The 21,820-nt window shown below is 41.2% G+C and overlaps 2 protein-coding genes across 4 annotated transcripts in view; one reads left to right on the top strand and one right to left on the bottom strand.

Annotated features, from left to right (window-relative positions):
- The window catches only part of NOSTRIN (nitric oxide synthase trafficking), a 52,585-nt gene extending 40,065 nt beyond the window's left edge, over positions 1-12,520 (top strand). Inside the window, exons 11-16 of the mRNA XM_061608577.1 lie at positions 2,405-2,513; positions 7,383-7,471; positions 8,177-8,302; positions 9,134-9,248; positions 10,324-10,452; positions 12,258-12,520. Coding sequence (XP_061464561.1) covers positions 2,405-2,513; positions 7,383-7,471; positions 8,177-8,302; positions 9,134-9,248; positions 10,324-10,452; positions 12,258-12,406 — 717 coding nt within the window. The 3' untranslated portion in view covers positions 12,407-12,520. The remainder of the gene's footprint in view (positions 1-2,404; positions 2,514-7,382; positions 7,472-8,176; positions 8,303-9,133; positions 9,249-10,323; positions 10,453-12,257) is intronic.
- Positions 12,521-13,240: 720 nt separating this feature from the next.
- On the bottom strand, positions 13,241-20,016 carry SPC25 (SPC25 component of NDC80 kinetochore complex). Of its 3 annotated transcripts, none has more exons than XM_061608574.1 (7): positions 19,834-20,011; positions 18,311-18,465; positions 17,725-17,790; positions 16,312-16,458; positions 15,530-15,625; positions 14,206-14,304; positions 13,241-13,432 (listed from the first exon to the last, which is right to left on the bottom strand). In XM_061608574.1, the coding sequence occupies exons 2-7, from the start codon at positions 18,459-18,461 to the stop codon at positions 13,308-13,310; spliced, it is 684 nt and encodes a 227-aa protein (XP_061464558.1). In that variant the 5' UTR covers positions 18,462-18,465; positions 19,834-20,011; the 3' UTR covers positions 13,241-13,307. The 3 variants fall into 3 exon arrangements, with proteins under 3 accessions (XP_061464558.1, XP_061464559.1, XP_061464560.1); XM_061608575.1 differs by lacking the exon at positions 19,834-20,011 and adding an exon at positions 19,566-19,807; XM_061608576.1 differs by lacking the exon at positions 17,725-17,790 and having other exon boundaries at positions 19,834-20,016.
- Between the last annotated feature and the right edge of the window lie 1,804 nt (positions 20,017-21,820).

The following is a 21,820-nucleotide window of genomic DNA, read 5'->3' as shown; positions in this document are numbered from 1 at the left end:
TCTGAGTCAGTATGAGGCAGTTCCCTACGTTCCTATGCCAGTCTGACATCATTACATGTAGATGGGCCAGTGCACTGGGTAAATGCATTTCATGTGATTGAGCACACACAATGTTCAGGTTTGACCTGTCACGGCCCACAGCCAGTACAAATCAGGCCAGAGACAAAGAAGAGTGTGTGGGAAGAGTGGGACAAAACACTGAGAAGTGGCATGTATGTTAATAAATACTATGAGAATATTGATTTGAGTGTTGCAAATATTTTTGATTACCCGAAAACTGTTTTGTTCTTTTTGTGCAATAAATACTATTGCAACTGTGTTTAGACTAATAATGAGGAATACAAGCTCCAGATTACCCCCCCAAGGTAGAACATTTTAATCAACCAAGCCACATACTAGATCAGTGATTCTCAAACAGTGTGCCGCAGCACACTGGTGTGCCGCAAATATTATGAAAGTATATTTTAAAAATGAGAAGAAACCCGTTTGTATAGAGATTTATTGCATCCATGATCAATTAATATCTAGGCTAGGCCCTAAAATATATTAATATATTTTTGATTTTGTACACGAAGTGCGCCAGAAAATTTTATATGTTTTACAGTGCACCGTGAACCAAAAAAATTTGAGAACCACTGTACTAGATCCTCAAAAGGGGCTTGTCATGTTTCAGTTTCACTGCTGTATTTGCTTCTTAAAGAACTGATCACAAATCGTTGTGTGGTGGCAGTGCTTTAATCACACAGAGCAAGCAATGGCATGAATCAGAAATAAAGGTCTACCGGGCCAAAAGTTACAGTGGGTGTTTTCATGACTCTGTTTTCTTCTGTGCTTGCCTGCACATCCAGTATCATGTCATTACTAAGATATAATACAAGAGCAAGACAGAGCTGCTTTTTCAGCATTGTAATTTCACATTCCACTTAATCGTTTTATTGGCACAGCAGTGATGTATATGTGTTGCCAGAAGTACAATCTTGTAAGCAGATCTGGAGTATCCAGATAATGGATCTGGAGAAGCTTATACCCTGTACCTATTATTAATCAACAGAGCTGGGAAAATATTTCAGATGTTTAAGTGGCATCTAATTTTGTAGGTTTGAACCCTCTAAACAGCTGCAAAACATTCCTAACTATAAGTATCAAAATTCAAAGGCAGTAGCCCTGTTCATTACAGTCTCTGGGCCTTACAGAATCAGAAGGGTGTGTGAATGTGTTCAGTGTCTTATGGATTTTTTTAAATGAACCTTCTTTCAAATTGTAATTCTAATACCCCTGCTAGTGAATCATTTCATTGAATGGTCTGCTTCTTCTGCTGTAGCGCCCTTGCTTTGCTTTCTCTTTTGTAGCTTCTCCTAAAGACTAGAATTTCAGGATGAAATGGAAAAACACCTTCTGGATACAACCTCACATAATAATTTTCCACTAATGGAACTGGCAGAGCTTGGAAAAGTTACTTTTTTGAACTACAACTCCCATCACCCCAATCCAGTGGCCATGCTGGCTGGGACTGATGGGAGTTGTAGTTTAAAAAAGTAACTTTTCCAAGCTCTGGAACTGTTGATTCTCTGAGGAATTAATAATACTGCTAATTGTATAATATGAGCCTAGCATCACGTTATTTCATATTGAGAATAATAATTTAACACCATGCAGTGTTGGGTAAATAGCAATATTTGATTTATTCTAACTGCAATGATTGGGGCCTGGAGACTTGAGAGTAGGGATCAGCAACTGAAAGCCCCAGGGCAAATCTGTAATATTCTGTGTGGGTCCAACTTGCCCCCTGTTGCCATCCCAGACTGCAAAAAGGTGGTGTGCAGGACAATTGCTTCCTGTGTCAATGGAGTCTACTGATCAGTCTACTTCACAAGAGATATTGGGGGGGCTGGTCTACCATCTTCCACTACCTCTTCTAAGTGGGCCTCTCAGAACACTAATTATTGACTAGAGCCTTGGAGGGAATGTACAGGTTAATTTTGTGCTTGTTAATTTCCACTGCTTTTACTTTTGATGGCCAGAGTACCATATTGACAACCATCAGCCTGGTCCACACTGGCCGATAACCCCTGACAACGTTTTTATTCTGTAAGGAATCAAGATGAGTATCCTAAGTGCATTGATGGGGAACGTCCTTGCCTTGCCACCAGTATTTTTCTATTTGACACTAAAAATAAAACCTTTTCTGATGCATGAAGTCACAGGAAAGTCAAACATGTTGTCACTTGAACTTGATTTGCACAGACAATGCCAATGCTGTTGACATTCAAGGCATACTTTAGTCAAGAGTATTACCAAACACATGCTTTGTTCTGCTTCTGAAATATCTTTCAGCTTCAATGCATTGCTTTTCCTTTCCTGTCTACATTGCATGTCTAAATGTGTGTGTGTGTTCCTATAAAAGGAGGAAGATTCTACAAGCCTAATTGAAAAAGAGAGGAGACAGGCTTCCATCAAAGCTAAAGTGCTACGCCTGCAAAAGGACTTGGAGAAGGCCTTACAAGACAAGACAGGTTCTCTCACTCTTTCAGTATTCCTTGACAATGCTGTATAGTATAAATCAATCCATGACATCGTTAAGTGTTTGTTTTTTTAAAGCTACTTTCAGATGGAGCTGGCCTAGGCTGAGACATAGTTTAATGGTTTAACCTGGTCCAAGACATTTTCCTATACTCTGGAATTTAGAAGAAATGTATGAGTGCATTTTCATGGTTAGCCCTTCAACACATAGTTTATTTATTTTTTAACTTATAAGATTTCTTACCCACCCTTCACTAAAAGGTCTTAAGGCAGACTTCAACAATAGAATATACAATTATAAAAGCCATTACAATGATAAAACTCACAAAACTGTTACAAATGGAGCGGACCGTTGGTCTTACCTGAAAGGTGGTTTTCCCAGGTATCATGCCATCACGTGGGTTATAGTGCCATCTAGCGTCTGAAGGCAAGAATGTACTGAAGTCAAGACCTGGGCTGCTTGCAACCTTCCCACTCCAGTTCATTTGTGACGAGACTGAAGTGAAATATCCAAACAGCCATAAAAAACGGACAGGCACAACAGCAAGGAAAATAGGAGCACTGCCCAAACTAAAGCGCAGCAGCATTCAGAACCTTTGTCGAAGGGTCTTGACTCAGTCATGCAGAATAAACTTATGGAAACTTAAACGGTAAGAAATTGAAAAATGGTACAGTACAGTACACCCAGGCAGCCTCCAACAAGGAGGACCATGATGGCATGATACCTGGGAAAACCACCTTTCAGGTAATACCAACAGTTTGTTTTCCCCAGGTAGCATGCCATCATGTGGAATTACCAAAGCAGCCCCAATAGGGAGGGACCACCGGCTACCTACATATGAGAAACAACCTGTTGCAGCACACCCTCCCAAAAGCAGTCCATTTTGTAATGCTTGATAAATGAGTCTGGGGTAGACCATACTGCCGCCCTGCAAATATCTGCAAGAGGTGCGTTGGTTGCAAACGCCGCTGTAGTAGCTGCCGACCTAGTCGAGTGTGCCATAATGTTGCAAGGCACTGGAAGCTTAAGCGACTCATAGGCCAGGGCAATGCAGGCACGCAATCAACAAGATAAGGTAGATTTAGAAACCTTTTTCCACAGTGTCCTTGGATGAAATAATGCAAACAAAGATTCCATTATCCTTATGTCCTGGGTTCCAAACAGGTAAGTCTTGAGGGCTCTGCAAACATCTAAAGAGTGCCAAGCTTTCTCAAGTGGATGAATGGGATTAGGACAGAACAATGGAGGTATAATGTCCTGGTTGCAGTTGAACACAGAACTTACTTTAAGATGAAAGAACGGATCAAGACGTAACACAACTGAGTCCTTATGAAATATGCAGCGATGGCAGGCCGATGACAGTGTTCCCAGCTCTGAGACTCTTCTTGCTGAAGTGACAGACACCAGAAACAGGACCTTGAGGGAAAGCAATCATAATGGTACTGACCAAAGGAGCTCCAAAGGAGGGCACTGCAGGGCTTGCAGGACCTTCTGTAGACTCCAGGAGGGAAAACAATGACACACTGCTGGAGAAAGGGAGGCAGCTCCCTTTAAAAAAAGTCTGATCAGCGGATGCGAGCCCATAGGAACTCTAGAAGAGTTAACAGAACTGACGATATGGTGGAAGCCTGATGATGCAAGGTGCTGGTGTTCAGACCCATCTACAGACCTCTTACTGGACAGTGGCTTATGAAGGTTGAAGAGCTTGGAACGCACACCAGTTGGAAAAAGCGGACCATGTACTCTGATAGAGACCTGGATACCAAGCTCATCCACATCTGGGATGTTTAGGCGATCCATGAATTCTGGGGCCAAAGTATAGTGTCTGTTAGCAATGGCTGAAAATCAGTGAGCATTCAGAGGTTGCACCCATTCCTCCTTAGTTAGCTTGTCAATGGGGTCCAGAACTGGAAGAAAGTGATCTGGCACTCTGGGGGTTCTCAGAACCCTGGCCCCTTTCACTGGGGGGGGTAGGTGTGGGCTGCGAGGATTGGAGACCTAGGGTTTCCAGTGCTCTTCAAAAGAGTGGGAAGTAGTCAGTTGAGTGAAATAAACAATAAGAGGTCTCCTCTACCTCTGAGTCACCGCTCCACTTGTCTCCCTCAGCCTCAAGAGAACATGAGCAATCCTCTAAACACGTCACCTCACCTACTGTCCTACCTCTGGTGACATCAAAGGGATTCAGTGAAAGCGCTTGAGCTTCATTGGTACAGCAGTGTTGCCTAGGAGAGCTGGCGTGAAGATGCATATGCGGCGATCCCTGAGAGTCTGCGATGGGCTGGGCCAGCGGGATTGCCCGTGGCAGTGTCTGCTTGGGAGAGGGATCTCAACAAGGCATCCTTCAAATGGGCAACAAATTCAGGAATCAATGCAGCCCCAGCAGCAGAGCAAGTGTGCTCAACTGGGGCTCCACAGGCCCTGGCTGCACTTGATGAGGCAGAGGTACAACAGTCACATCAGGCTGGCGAGACACTTGGACTGTAGTCGTTAACATGGCTGGAGGCTGACAGTCCAAGGAAGGTTGGTTAGGGAAACCTTCAAACTCCTCCTCCAATGACCCAGTGGATGAATGAAAGAGGGCTGTCAATCTCTCTTGGCCAGTTTCCTGCCCTATCGGAGCGGCCAAGGAAGTAGGCTCAGAGGTTGGAACTGATGCATATCGTGCTCACCTGGCAGCCATCTTTGGTGGACAAGTGCTTAGTTTTGGCCACCGCCTTGGAGTGATGTCTGTTTGTGCTTAGTAGACTTGTGGTGTGTCGGGGCATTGTACTGTTGTTTTGGCATTAGTGCTTGGGCTGCGTCTTGTGCCTGATCAGCCATCTTATACACGCACCAGAGTAAGGGGTGCGGAAACTGTTGTCAGCACATGCACTGGAAGAGGGGTGTGGTGTGAAAAGGGGGCACCGGTGCACGCCCACAGATGAGGGGAGTGGTACAGCCCCAAGGGCACTACTAGCATTGAGATACTATACAATGAGAGCCCAGGTACACGCACAAAGTAGGGGAGTGCGGTACTGCTCCTGTGCACTTAGATATCTGGTAGTCCTCAGTCTCCTAGAATTTTTTTCCAAAGAAAAATAATGTTAGTACAACAGTAAGTGCCTTAACAATCCCTGTGGATTCCATAACTGCCTTTACCATATAAAAATGCCCCTAAATGGTGAGGCAGAAAAAGGGGAACAAAGGACTACAGACCCACTAACTAAAACAAAAAGAGCGGGAAAACAAAATGGTGGGCATGCCAAGAGGTGGGTAAGGAAAAAGAACGGGCAACGCCAATAGCTGAGGAGGTCAGGACCAACAAGTAAATGGGTAACACTGGCAGGCTGGGCCGCATGGCAAATGTTGCCTTAAAGTGGGAAAGGGGAGGGGGGCGTTAGCAAACATTACCCCCACACAATCAACCGGAGTCACAGCCGTGAGCTCCAGAAGAGTCCTGCGGGGCTGCAGCCGCAAGCCCTAGGACGCACCCAACCTCTAGGCAGGCTGCGGTAGGAGGACCGCGCTAGCAAGTGCCACTGCCCAACCCTCATGCAAGCCCTGATACAAAAGGAGCAAGAGGGGAAGAAGCCATCACCGCGAGCTCCAGGCAGCCAAGCTGAGGGCGAGGAGGAAGGAGCCGCTGTTGCTAGCTCCGGGCAGCTGCACTAACAGAAGCTGCCACCCCCAAAGCCTCATAAGGAGGGCAAGAGGGGAAAGAGCTGCCGCTGCGAGCTCCAAGCGGTCACGCTAGCAGGAGCCACTGCCTAACAAGTCTCAGCAGGCTCCCAAAAAGGAAGAGATAAGAGGGGGGGGAACCCAACCCCGCAACTGGGGGGGCACCTACCCCTGGAAGGGGAAAGGGATGGAAACCAAGGAGGGAGGAAGAAAACTGTCTCACAACACCCACTCAAATCACACACACCCTCACATAAAAGTCTCTCACACACAAACATCTCACAACCCGTAGGCATAACTGCCCCAGACGAAGGGAAGAATGAACTGGAGTGGGAGGGGCATGAGCAGCCCAGGTCTTGACTTCAGTACATTCTTGCCTTTGGACACTAGATGGTGCTATAACCCACATGATGACATGCTACCTGGGGAAAACAGAACGGTATAAATTCAGCAAAAGAATTGAGTACCACAAAATACAATACCTTAAGTGTCAAAGACCAAGATAGAGGTAAGTCTTCAGCACATGGCAAAAGCTGTACAATGAAGGTGCTAGATGCACCTCTGTGGGGAGTGACTTCCACAATTTAGGGGCTACCATAGAGAAAGCCCTCCCAGGCTGCCGTTCTCTGCATTTCTGAGGATGATGGAACTAACTCTGCAGATCTTAACACTCATGGTCAGTAGGGATGGAGACTCTTAGATATTTGGGGCCCAAGGCATGTAGGGCTTTAAACACTAATGTGAGCATCTTGAATTGGCAACCAGTTCTATGGTGGATAGTGAGCAGATTAAATTGAACCAAAAAAAAAGGCAAATTTCCCAATTTATAATCAAGGTTGGCTAAGCTCTTCCTTCTTAACCTTTTGAAAGTTAATAAAGGCCATCTTTAATTTAGGTGAATTTCTTCCCCTTGAATAGTTGGTCATCTTGGGCCTTCCAGTTGATTGTTTTTTCTATTATTGCTGCTCCTTTTATTATCTTGTCTGTTTTATCTCAATATGATTGTATGCTGCTTTGGGAGTCTAATGAATCAAAAAGGAATATTAATATAAATACATCCTGGGAATTTTCTAATGGCACTGTAACTCACTAATTTCCAAAGACATTTATGAAGAACTAGTTTTTTTGACATATGCATGTATTACAAAATGTTTTCTGTGCTTAATCTTTTTAAAATGTCACTCCTACAATACTTTTTTTAAAGGCCTAGAACGGATGCTTAAAGCTTATACAGAATCTCCGCAGTTCTCAGATGCAAAGAATCAATATGATATCACTGAGCAGCTTGATGAGGTACTATTTTTAGACTGTAAATTCCAAATTAGTTTACCATCTTTTTAACATCTGCCTGGGATTAATATTTGTTTAGTTCAAATCCAGCTTTAACTAACATGTAGTAGATTGACCAGGCAGATTTGGAATAAAATAACCTGTCAAATGGTTGTTTTATTTGTGCTTGTCTTTATGGACTAGAAACAATTAAGAGAAGAAATACATCTGAAACTGGGAGACTGATTCTGTATGTCAACTAGGGATGGGGAAGAAATTTGATTTAGTTTGCATTTAAAGGCAAACCTACCTAATCTACACTTTCAGAAACAACATGCAAACTGAAACATAGTCATCCTTCAAAATTCACTTCTCTGAATTTTACAATGCAGCCAAGTAATGTGTACACAAGTAATGTGTACAAAAATGCATATACTAGGGTAACATGGAAAAGTGCATTATACTGGGGGAAATTGCTTTGCAAAAATGTGTCTAATAGGCAAAACTGCATACAACTGCATCCTATATATTAGGAGAAATTCACAAGTATGAAAATGTGGAGAACTGAGCTTAAGACTGGGAAAATGAGAAACAGAGAAATCAAAACTGACAATTTGCCCATCCATAGAGTCAACCCCCTTCCCCTGCAAAGAAACACATTTGAAATGAACATGCAGCAACATGCCATTTTACTAACACAGTATTTTTAAAACGTTTGTATTACTAAAGACATCTCTGAAAGTTATCCTTCTGCAAGCAAACCACTTCAAGTTGGCCAGCGTGCTAGCAGAAATTGAACAGAAGCCCAAACCGACCGAACCCTGGAACAACCGCGTTTCAAAATGGAAAGAAAAGGTACTATGAAGGGTTGTGGCATATGTCAAAACATATTTAGGGACCGTGTGTGGCTTCTTGGGATATCAAATATGCTTCAATAGCCCAACGCCAGTCTATTATAGCCTTCTACATCCTGCTCACCCTCCACATAACTATTGGGAACAGAATGTCATTGCTGCTAATAAGCCTACGTGTGGGGAAGATTTTTTTTTTTTTACAATACTTAGAAACAATAAGGAAATGGTGTTTTTAAAGTACTTGTCTGGTTATCCAACATCTTGAACTAAGTGCCTGATTTGGCACTGCAGCTCACGCTATGGAGACTGGGAATAATCTTTGGGGATGCTTTTGGATTGTGGTGTACACTAATTTTGAACTCACTTTTAGCGGTTTTATAACGATGGGGTTATAAGTGGTAAGGTTTGTCAGTTAAAGCTGAGTATATGGGTTAATTTTTAAAAAAACTTCAAAAGTTATAAGTGTCCTGTTGAAGGCTGCTCCATGTTACAGGAAAGGGATGATCCTGTTTATCCTGGTTTCTCCCTGCAGCAATCACCATAATGCATGGAAGGAGGAAAGACTAGCAAACCATGACTTAACTCCAGGTAGTGGGAGAGAAGTGAAGTGGCCACCATTTTTTCCTCAGAGTAACTGCACACTCACTTGTTCACACTTAGCCATGGTTTGGCTTAGAGTTATGTGCGAACTGGGCCACTGTATTGTTTAATTATTTCTTTTCATGTGACTTCATTTCCAGTACTTTTGACAAAAACAAACCAACTTTTAGTATGTCTTCTGTTAACAAATAATTGTAAAATAATGCTATTTTCTTTCCCCAAAAACTGTTAGGACTGTGTCCATAATTCTTTGGTAATCACCTGCCCTGTTAAAATGGAACGCTTTAAGCGAACTTTGAGCACAAGGGTCAGCAGTGAAGTAGGAACAAATGCAAGCTGTGTGCCAGGTAACAACACAATTCATTACAAGATTAGCGTATATGGTCCTGGTTCTCATCTTCTCTCTCTCACAGATGGCAAAATGGCTGCCATTTTGATAACAGTAGAAAGCTAAGTAGCAAGTGAAACATTTCTAATTAGTAAGAGGTCACTCGTATTCATTATGAATTAAACCACGTTCTTCAACCTTGACTCCCTAAATGTTGTCGGACTACAACTCCCACCAACCCCAGTCAGCTTAGCCAATGGCCAAGGATGATGGGAGTTGTAGTCCAACAACATATGGCGACCCAAGGTAGAGGAACAGTGAATTAAAGCATAGAAAGGGCGGCTGAGCCCACCGGTGGTTCAAATACTGTATTAACACACCAGGTCCTACCCTATCCCCCATAGTTCTTCTCTTATCTCACTAAACCTTCCCTTCTCTGCAAGTTTATCTGAACCCCATAGCAACACTCCTGTGAGACAAGCTTCATATTGGTCATTCTAAGAAAGATGAGTCAAAAACTGTTTTTGTGTCAAATTCAAGTCTAGTCTGTTTGTGTTGTTGAAAGGATGCCTGGTTTTTTGGTCCTTCCTGCTTTGGAAAACTTTCATTTCTCTTAATGCAGTGGGATAGGAATTGAGGAGCAGGTTGGATGGGGACCTATTATAGGATTATTCATCCCACTTCTTGCATGAGTCTCTTCATCTTCTAAGCCTCTCCCATCCTCCAAATTTATCAGAGATGGCGGCGATTAGGGCTCAGATTTTAAAAATACACATGTATAGCTATGTGCTTATGGTGCTTTTTTATAGAGGCAATGAATATCACCTGCAAGAAAACGAACGAGGAAACAGCAGTAAGATTGCCAGGCCAAAATGGAAACTATGTTCAAACATGTTTTCTTAAATAATTAACAAAGAGCCAACATACCTAAAATGGAACAAAATACTTCTGGCCCTTCATATTCAAGCTGTTTTCAAATCTGTCCCTCTTAAAAATTCAAGAGTTATAATTAGGTAGTTTTTTTTAAAAAGCTGCACAGAGCTATTGTAATCGCCTGCTGTAAATATTATCACCTTTTTGCTCATACTTTACAGCAACTGTTCGCAATTCAAGGCTGCCAGCAACAACTTTACAGCCAGAGAATGGTGATTCAGTATGTGGAATGTGTATGGCTTTATATGATTACCACGCTGAAAGGGAGGATGAGCTTTGCTTAAATAAAGGTAACTGTGACATTTCTTCTTCACTAATCTCAATATAGAAGCCTCGTTGGATCAGACCAAAGGCCCACCTACTGTTCTCAGAGTGGCCAAAAGAAGGGCTAGCTTGACAGAGTAAAAGAGAGCAAATCCATCTGGGATCAGATTATTACCATAATCAAAACTACTTTCAAGCTCATTTTCTAGGGCAGGAGTGAGAAACCTGTGGCCTTCCAGCTGTTCTTTGATTCCAATTCTCATCAGGGATGTAGTCCTGCAAGAGCTGGAGGGCCACAGGTTTCTTGGCTGTTGCCCAAGTAGATGGAAACATTCAAGTGTGGGTAACCTCTGGCTTGTGAGCCTCCCACTTTAGCCTGTGAGACAATTTTGTGGAAGCCATGGGCTCCCAATTGTTCATTTGCTGGAGCAAGATGCCCTACCAACTGCCTTTGCTCAAGGAGGGGGAAGCGGATTCCATTCAATGGAAACAGCTTCTATCTCCCAGCACTGCTCTTTAAAGCAACCCCATCCTGCATCTGAGTCCTGGAAAGGGGCTGTGTGGGCAGGCTTTGAAAGTCCTTCACGATTCTCCCCACTCTTCTCTTTGCACCTCTGACGCTGGAGGATGCAAAGGAGAAGAGCAGGAGATTCATACTACACTCCCCCGTTCAACCTTGGATGTTGCAATTTTGACAGGTGGAAGGGGCAACCTACCTATCGATTATGTGACATAATTACATCATGTGACTGACAGATGGGCAGGGCAAATCGGCCCATAAGGTAGGGCCAGATAAAGATCTGGACTCCGAAAACAAAAAGGTTCCCCATCCCTGCAAAAGAATGATACACCTGGTGATGCTCCTGAAAGCAAGGGTGTGTCAGAGATGCGCATCATTTGCATCTTTCAAAAGTGAATATGCCGTAACCATTTTCCTGAGATTTAAAGAATGTAAACAGGGAAAGGGAACCGCAGGAAACAACCCTCTTGATCAGTCCTTGGGCAAGACAAACAAAGATATCAGCCAGCATTGCAACTAAGTTCACAACAGTAACTGGCCTACAATAAATTCTGTAGCCTGCCTACTACCACCACCACCTGCATGTTTTTTTTTTTTTTTTTAAAAACCCTTTTCAAAATAGTCTAATAGTCAAACCTTAGAAATGGCAGCTTAAAAAGCCAGTTACTCTGGCATTACAAGATTAAAACAAGGGGAAATCTGCATTTTAAAAATTGCCTTGACGTAAAAGTACAAATGTATAGAAAAGTCATGGCTGTTATTGCATAAGGTTTTTGTTGCTGGTTCTTCAGAAACTGTTAACTGATCAAACAAAAAACAATTTTCTTTTGGAAACACTGTTATTGGGGGGGAAGACACCAGCCAAACGCTGCTATAAGCCAACGCTATACAGTATGTGCCAGTGATCTTCAGGTGCCAAACCAGATGCACCCATGTTTATTATGTTTGGCTACAAAGCCAGGGTAGGATTTTAACTTTTTATACTAAAATAAATACATGGGGAAGTGAAACCTGCCTGCTGTCCTACCGTACTCCACTACTAAACCAATTTTGCCCAACCTAGCTCCAATATTGGAAATATGGTCCATCTGGTTTGGCCCTAACCATAAACATGCAAAAACACTCAAGAAAGCAAGCAGTGCTCAAGAATGGTTGACCTTTTTTGGCCTCCACAGGAAAACTTTTTTTGTTGTTGGTCTAGAGTAGCTTCTAAACTTATGTAACCTCATTAAGCTTTTTGTGAACTGCCCCTTTGATCTAGTGTACTTGACCAAGGAAGTTCATCTAACACTGTGCACATTATTTTATTAGGTGATATGATTGCAATTCATGAGAAGGAGGAGGATGGATGGTGGTATGGATCACTAAATGGGGAAAAAGGTATTTTTCCAGCTACATATGTGAAAGAATTCATTCCCTCCACTGACAAGAGCCTCACTGTAGATGAAACTTCTTTTTAAGCTGAAAAACCACAGTTGGGATAGATTGCAAGTGCACTGTGCAATATGGATTTATTCACTTTGAAAAGATGTCAGTTCAAGTGCCTACCCTTTCTATGCTCAAGACCATTTTTGTGTTCTAAATAAAGATTTAACATAAAACACAAGTCTCATTTGGTAAATTACATATACTTATCTGTGAGTAAATTACAATGAACTCACTGAAGCTTTTTTCTCAGTACACATGTAGAGGATTATATTGTTAAGGGACCATCTTATTGATAAAATGGAAATGGACTGCCTTCAAGTCAATCCTGACTTCTGGCAACCCTATGAATAGGGTTTTCATGGTAAGCGGTATTCAGAGGGGGTTTACTATTGTCTTCCTCTGGGGCTGAGAGGCAGTGTCTGGCCCAAGGTCACCCAGTGAGCTTCAGGGCTGTGTGGGGATTCAAACTCTGGTCTCCCAGGTTGTAGTCCAACACTTTAACCACTAATGGCATAGGTTTTAGCTTGTACTGGGAGGGAAACTGGTACTTTTTTGTTAAAATGGTTATGCAAAGGAAAACAAACATTTACTGTAGCCCATTCATAGATTTGAGTTTGATGTACCCACATTCCATATGCAGCTCTTAATGAAACAGAAGGCTTTAGGAGAAATGGCAGTCTCCTGCTTTGGGGGGGGGTTTACCTAGAAACTGGTCCTGCCAGAGGGAGCAAGACCTTTTGCTCTACAACAGCTGTTCACATCTGAGGCCAGTCTGATCTGTCTTCCTGGAAGGCAGAGATGCTTGTCCCAGATTGTGTTGTCCCATGCTCACTCCCAATTGTATTGTGAAGGACAAGTAGTCAGGGTGAGAACCTACTTTTTTTTATTTAGAAAGAAAAGATGCCAAGACAGATTTACATATATAACAGCATATTATTTATAAGTCACAGCGATGAAGTCTTTGCGGATGTTAGCAATAAATGCAGAAAAATTGCTGGTTTCTCTCACTTTTTGCTGCAGTTCTTCTATACCATCCAAAGGCGGAGAACAAGAGATCACTAAAAGAAAATAATGATAAAAATAAGTTCTAATTTGAAAAATAAACATCCTAATGGAAATAAGGTACTTCATATGCCAGAAATAAGTCTTGCATTAGTCATTTACTATTCTTGACTCTTTCTACCTCCTGCGACCATCTCTAAACCTTAAGAGCTGCTCTTTCTTAGCATTCCTTCTACTAGCTTCCATGTGAGGGGCCTCAACAGTTTCTGATATTCTGCAACATAACACTGTCCAGCATTACATATCTTCATGAGATGAGCTGGTTAGTTGCATGGGTTGCCTGCTCATGTTGCACAGAAAAACAGATTGTTACTCTCAGTCGTTCAAGATGAACTGTACTTTTCTTTAAGCAGAAATAGGACAGTGGTTCATAAAAGATGGTTAAGTCTGTAACGTTTTGGGACAGATGACATAACAGAAATGAACGTTGTTGTGTAAGTGGCAAGTTGTCCAAACCACTGAAGATGGCGAATTTTAATATACTGGCAATCACAATTCTTGTTGCAAAGAGGTAGAAAAGTGGATCAACCGTATGGAAAAGGCGAGGGAAATTACCAAGAGAAAGTAGGTAAAAAGCCTGAGAAATAAAAGGAGTGGGACAAGAGCAAGGAATGTAAAGACTGCAGTCATTTACAATTAACTCAAAAGCTAAAGCATTTTTATAGTGTGTGGACAGAGAGACAGATAATGAATAGTTGAGAATGGATTTGTTTAAAGAAAACACAGTCCAACTATGAAATGCAACATTGCCTGGAAATATTTTACACACCTTCATAAGCTCCCTCTTCATTGATGGAAAGGGTAAGCACATATGGTTTCTCAAGATCCTTGTGGTCAATACAACGGAATATAAATTGCAAATGATTAACTAAAGGCAAAAACAAGAATTCATTAAGACACCTAAGCATGTCAGTTAAAATCCATCTGCATGTGTTTCATTTCCCTGTAAAGTTGACGTATTTATTTTTCTAGGTCTTAATAGCTACCATATTTTTCTTGAGTGAAATAAATTGCATGACATGGACATATCTCTGCTCAGTCTAGATAGCACCAGTCATCATACTCTGTTTAAAGTACATTTTGGAGATTAATGGGCTGGATCCAGAGAGCCATGAATGGAGTTCTGCTCATGAAATGCTCCTGTTGACAGAATGAGAAAAGGCAAGTTTCATCAGTTCCCTCATGCTGCTTGTGTCCCCAAAGGGGGGAGGGGAACCTCAAATAGCATGAAAGCTGTTGCGGGAGGCATCAGGGCAAATCAGCAAAAAAAAAAAAAAAAAAAATCATCTGCTCCTTCCAGAAGCAGAGGCCACAGTGTATGAAAGGACTCCTGTTTGTAGACAGGATCCTCTGGATCTAACTGGTGACTTTTTATCATCATTTATATAACATACCATCATTCAAAGTTAGCCAGTATTCCAAATATCTCACTCTGAATCCTCTGTCACACAGTTTAAGGCTAAATCAAAACTGCATTGAGAAGGGAGAATGCGTACATTCTTCCCTATAGAAGTACAGAAATAAAACAATCCAAGACAGTGTTAATTGATTTGGATATGCAAAGGAAGCCTTCAGAAAAAAGCAGATTATTTTGGGATAGGTATTCTGAAAAGTCATAGCACAATTCATACATGTGATCCTGGATTGCATGTCACCATCTTCAAAGCCTAGTTTGCAAACAAGTGGCAAAGAAAGATGAGAGCATAGCAAAAAGCTACGTTTTGTTGCCATGCTTACAAAATCCTCTTTTCCCTGCCGTCCCTGTAAAATGAGATCAACACTGGAATTGACAGTACTGATCAGCTGGTGTGGCTACCTCATCACTCACAGTGATAATCTGTTAGACAATGCACTTGCAGTACATGAGTATATGCTGGATGCAATGGCATTCTCCTTTGCAGGAGCCTTTTGTATTAGATTTGGGGCAGACCTGCATGGAAAACTGTTTCTACTCAAGCTCACTGTTGTACTTTGGTCAATAGTCAGCAAAAGACTGACAACTTTTTACTGGGGTGGGGAGAGTTAATTGATTAATGTTATAGCAAAACATTAGTCACTCCCTGAAATTATATAAATGTACACATCAGTCTTACCATCAGTTTTGCGTATTTCTAATCCAAGCCGCTCTTTAAATAATTTTTCAGCCTTATGAAGTCTTTCTACCATTTCTTCTGTGGCTTTGCTTTCAGCTAAGATTTAAACAAAATAGAGACTTAAGATTTTTTCTCCCATGCCTTTAATCTAAAGTTATATTTAAGTGTTTGGTAAATCTATCAAATCATTAATTTCTTTTTTTGCTGCCTCATTTGAATTTTACAAGTGAAAAATTAATCCATTTTATTTTTAAAAATATGCTATTTGAACAGTCACCTGCCACCATGAAGCTTTCATTTTCTTGATATGATGCAAATACATCTTTTGTATTTTATATAGCTATCTGGGGGCTTTTTTGGTGTTTAAGGGTATTTTAGGCAATCTTGCCTTCCAAGTTAGAAAGCAAGTCTTAGAGTAATCCTTCTACTCAGAAGTAAGTCTGCTGCTAGTAAGTATGCCAAGGATTGCAGTCATAGTCCTTAATACACTTGTAAAGCTCCAACAAGTGCTGTATTTTAAAGCATCCATTTAGGAGAAGCAATGCATAAATGAGCTGCCAATTTTGTATAAGTGGTAGATGGAAACACAATTGCACCATCCATTATACATTTTAGTACACATTTCACTATGAGGAAGCCATCTCTATGACTATTCTATGATCTCTATGGAACTAAAGTTAATATGATGTGGCTCTAGGTTACACATTTTTCAAATAGTCCGGCATGTTCCAACCTCTCTGGAACTGTGTATATTCATTATCAACATTCTCACTGTGGCTTACTTTCCCTTTTTCTGATCAGTTCTTCTTTAAGCTCCTGAATGCTATCCATCAAGTTTGTCTCTTCTTTTTTGCCATCCTTAATATTAGCAAGTACTTCTGATAATTTCTCCTGTTTTTCTTCAATAGATTTGTTATTCTGGCAGAATTCTGTAAAGACCCAGATAGAGATCTGGTATTATTAATAATAAATCAGAGTGACACACTCAAAGTAATCAAATGAAAGTGTTAAATGCAAGACAAAGAGTGGGAGAGGGCTATTGCCTCATATTCTGTTTATGGGCTTTTTAGAGTATCATTTCAACTTGATAATGTTAATCATTCATCATTTAATTTCAGCTTGATAAACATTCAGGTCTGCCTGTAATGAACATAACAGTACATAAAGGGTATTAAATGAAATAACTGTCCCTCAAAATTCAATGCATGTATGTGAGCACGCATTTGTAAAAATAAAGAGGATTTGTTACATAGCTACACATTACCTGGATGATATATTTAGAGTGTAACATAATATTGCTGTAGTTTTTGGATGAAAACAGACTGATTCTAGAGTGTGGTAGAGTTTCTGACATGAGTTTTAAGGCATTTGTTTAAAGGATAGTGAATGTGTGTTGAAACCACTTCTACCACACTCTACAATGTATGTGTTCACCGTATTTTAAAACATACTAGTCATAATACATCACACAAATATGCATGCTCCTCTTAGGAAGCTTAAGAACACCTAACATTAGTATTCATTATAGAAAAGAGGCATTTGCAAACCTTGTACTGGGGAAACTAGGCTTGAGAAGGGAAGAATTTGTCTATCTTCACTGCAGGCTACTTTTCCTCTTTTAGCACACAATTAACCAGCTTGTCATCCAACTGGCTCGAGTGGATTTCTAATGCAGACCCCAGTGAGGTCCACCTGGCGCCCTCATTGACATATTTTTGGCGCCTGATAAAGACTTACCTTTCCCCCCAAGATATTTGATAGACTGAGTCGATGTGTGTTATTAGTATGCTGCCAAAGCTTCCTGTGGCTGCATGGGGGTGTCATAGTTTTATTTTTATAGTTCGATATTTGTTTTTAACATTGTTGTAAGTCGCTTGGAGACCGTTTGTTAACAAGCGACTAACAAATCTAACAATAATAATGATGATGATGATGTACTTAACTAATTTTTTATTGTTGATTATATGCTTTTAGCATTCTTTTTGCATTCCATTTTTGGACTAAAGTTATTTTCACTCCATTTAGCTATTTACTTAAGACTGTTACAAAAACCTAAGAGCAAAGTTGTTGTAGACATTCTGCTTTTGGAAGACAGCAGCAGCAAATGATATTTCAAGTACTCTGCTTTATTTGTGCTTTGACATTAACTTGTGAAAAAATGTTTTAGTAGCAACAAAAATGGACTCATACTATACCATCTGTATACTCGTGAAATTTATTGATGATTTGGTCCCCTTCTTTTAACCTCTTCGACCATTTGTCTGTAATTAAGAAAAAGTTATCGGCTACCCCAATCCTAAAATAAGTATGTTAGTTTATAAACACTGTATACAAGAGTCAGATTTAGAGAACTCTTACTGATGAGCTACCCCAACAGTCTTGGCCCTAATTGAATTTTCTTTACACTTTCAGATGCACCTGCCCAACTAGAGATGTTAAGGCCAGGGAAAAACAGGGGGGGGGAAATGCTCCCCTATTTTTCTAGGCCTTCACATCTGTATGCCTAACCCAACATTGCTGTGATGAGTGAGGAGGAGGGACTCATATGGGACTCTTAACAAAACAAACGTGGCTCTTCTTTCTCCCCCATCAGCCTCCCTGTTCAACAGCTTCTCAACCATGGAAGGGAATTTCTGCAGAGGTGTGCTCTGCATTCCACAAATCTTTCCAGGTAGAAGTCTAGCATCCCTTGCATATAGGAAACAATACAAAGCCCTTGCCTATGTCAATTAACAATGATATGGCAATAGATTAATAATAATAAACAATGTAAAACTGTACCTGAAAGCTTGCTTAAGGATTCCTGCCATAAGTCTCTCAGCCCCAACGTCTGGTCAATTGATTCACTGCAACAAGTTGTTTTGAACTTAGTCCAAAATTCCTTTATCTCTTTTTCAAGTATTGCCAGTTCATCATCGTTTGTCTGAGCCATTATCCTAAAAATAGATTATAGCAGACTCACTCAGAAGTCTCTCCAGCTAGATAGACAGGCTTACTTAGGAATATTTCCCAGGCCAATATAATGTAACAGCTGATATATAAGTTTTATGTATCCCAAGTCATTTAGATTTCAAAGAGCAAAAATCTAGATATAAAAATAACTGCTGGGCTGTTTACAACTGAAAATTGTTGTTAATAATTTATAAACTGCCATAAACCCCTGCATACAATTCTCAGTAAAACATACAGTATAAAAAAGTTAATCCTAAAACATGTATGCCCTTTAAAATGAACAATACAAATTAGTCCTTTACATACTAACAATGATGGAGCCACATGAATTTCTAAAGGGAATGAATTTCATTAATCACCATGAACACTGTGCTCCTGATAACTGTCAATCTGACTTCTTTTAGTGATGGGACAAACAAGAGGACCTGATCTTCTGTTATAAGGCTTGCCCCAAGCTGCTGAAGACTTCATGCTCTGCTTGCTTAGCTCCCACAAGCAACTTTTTATACCAGTTGGAGTTTCTGAACCACCTTTAAAGAGCCCCCCTCACAGTGCAATAATTCAGCCTGGATGTAGCCAGAGCACGAGTCACTGGGACAAGATAAAGCCCTCCTGGCCAATGATGCCGCTTGACCTCCATTGGTAATGTTGAGGTGCAGAAGCTCCCCTAAACTACACACCTCCAGGGGAAGTGATATTCTCATGTTGTGATATTCTATATGAAAGTGCAGTTTATAAATATTATAAAAAATAAAAAGTATAAACCCCCTCCAAGACAAGTGGTACAGCTCTATCCTGATGCTTTCAGCTTTATAGCATTAATTAAAAAATTGCATCTGAAGTAAAAGCAGCTTTTCAAGAGAAGAAATCAGTTGGTAGAATTAAACCATAAAACTGACCACCCAGCGTAACTAATTGGCCATTGTTTTAATGATTCCGAAATCCAGTTGGCCGAGCAAAGAAATCATGCTTTTTGTCAGCCATTCGTATCATGACGGGCCCCTTGCTTTTTTCCTCCTCCAAGGATTTTCTAAGAAGATTTTCTAAAAACGGCAGAGCCTCACAACATTAATCTTCACCTTACCAGAAAAATCTCGAGCTTTCATTTTTAAAAGTTTCTATTCCGCATGACGAGAATTAATAAAAAAAGCAGCAGGAACGTTATTTCAGAAGAGCCACCCCAACTAACTAGTAAGGGCCGCGGCTGCACATTCAGAGGCTCAACCCTGCCTCAACGCCCGCCCGAGGCGAAAATCGAGAATTTGGGAGTGCTTCAAGGGGACCGGGTGGTTCTCGGAGCCAGGCTGGAATTTTGGTTTCACCCTACGAGGCCACTGTCCGCGGCGACTCACCCGCTTCGTTGCGTTGTTCAAAATTCCCATTGCTTTCGCGCCCGCGACCAACGGTTACTTTTCTCCTCCATTGCCTCAGTGCGAGCGAGCGAAGAGATCTAGCGATTGGTTCGCTTCAAAGTAGTCCAGGAGGCGGGACATCAGACTCTGGGATTCGCATTTCCTATTGGATAAAGAGATGGTGGGTGGCGATTAGCATGATGGGACTTGCAGTTTATTACCTGTTTTTCCTGCCTCACTCTCCCCGAGGTGTTAGAAACAGCTCTCTTCCCGTAACGTAGAGGACAGGAGCAGGGTAAAGCCAAAATGTCCCCAGTTCTATCACTGGTCTCATAGCACTAAGCACCGAGGCAGAGTGACCAAAGTACAGTATCTAGTCCAGCATCCTGTTTGTCACAGCAGGCAACCGAACGGCTCCACCATTTTCTTCCCTTTCTGCTCTGCATCTCCTCCTACAAGAAGAAAGGGATGCTGCCGTTCAGAGTATTTGTCTATATAACCCAGGACTACCTGATCTCTTCCCTCCTCACCGTTTTAACTAGGATTGACCTACATTTAAAGCACTCCTATACTTCTTTAACAGTCATCGGTTCCTGCAAAGAATCCTGGGAACTGTAGTTTTTTAAAGCTGCTAGGAATTGTTAGGAGATCCCGAGAGCTACAATTCTCAGACCTTTAAATTGCAGTTCCGAGGATTCTTTGGAAGAACTCATGACCGCATGGTGTGAATGTGACCTTCTATGGGCAAAGCATAGCAGGTCCTTTCTCTGAACTATCTATGGTCCCCAAAATAACAGCGAGAAGGTTGAGATTTTGCGTCTATTTACATTTCTATACCTTTTATTAGCTCCGTCTGACAGGCATAAATTCACCAGGTGAAGTTTTTTTCTGGCACGGAGATTCGGAGATAGGGTAAAGTTTCAGCTGATGGATATATTCTACCTCAGATGTAGGAGCATGCTCCAGTATGCCTTCAAAATACTAGTTGCTTGGAACCACAGGAGGGGCTCAGGTCCTGCTTGTATTCTTCCTTTAGGCATCTGGTTGGCCAGTGTGAGAACAAGATGCTGGACTAGATGAGCTACTGGTCTGATCCAGCAGGCTCTTCTAATGTTCTCCTGGATTTCTGCTTGTTGTGAATCTTGTACATACACAGGACACCTACCATGGATAGGAGAAAGGGGGTGGTAACCATGTCTTTCTGCACAGCATATTTTTTTAAAAAAAATCTAATAGAGATAACATAAGAACTGTCCAGATCTTATTTCTGTGTAGACTGTTCACATATATGTGAGGATTGTGGCCACCATGCGAAGTATCCTGTTAGCTATGGTAGCAGACCAATCTGACAGATGGCTGAATTCCAACACAACATTGAGCAAAACGTTATAGTAAGAGGGCCAGGAGGGAAGATACCTGGAGAATTTAAAATGGAACGTTTAAAATCAGAACACCAAGGATGTTGTGTTAGCTGTAAGAGACGCAACTGAGCTCAAAATACAACAGTGCACATTTTGATCATTTGTAATACGGTAATGTGGAGGAATTTCCAATGGGGAAGAACTTAGTTGTTTCAAGAAGAATGGCCTTTGATGGTATGTTTGGGTGTACAGAACCCCAAAATGTACAATAAGGTACAAGACGACAGATGGTGTATATTTTTGGAGTTGCCTTAGCAGCATATGGAGTACATATTTAAAACCCGTAAAACCTATTTTGTAATTATATATAGTATTAGTAAGGTATTAGGTAGTAATCTCCAAGGTAATCAAATGTTTTTCTTAGTTTTCCATTAAATACTCAGCACAGAAGGGAAAAGGATGCATTTCAGGTTGTACAGAACTCTGCACATTAGTGTATTTTCTCCTTGTCAGCATCATGTTCTGAAATCTTGTTTTTGCAGACAGAGGGAAGATCTTTTGAAAAAGCTGCCCACAGAATGTCTAAAAATAAATAAATCAGACTAACACTTTCACTTTTTTCACTT

The sequence above is a fragment of the Rhineura floridana genome, chromosome 2, assembly GCF_030035675.1.
Source record: "Rhineura floridana isolate rRhiFlo1 chromosome 2, rRhiFlo1.hap2, whole genome shotgun sequence".
Lineage (NCBI taxonomy): Eukaryota > Metazoa > Chordata > Lepidosauria > Squamata > Rhineuridae > Rhineura > Rhineura floridana.
This window is presented reverse-complemented; position numbering and strand designations above follow the sequence as displayed.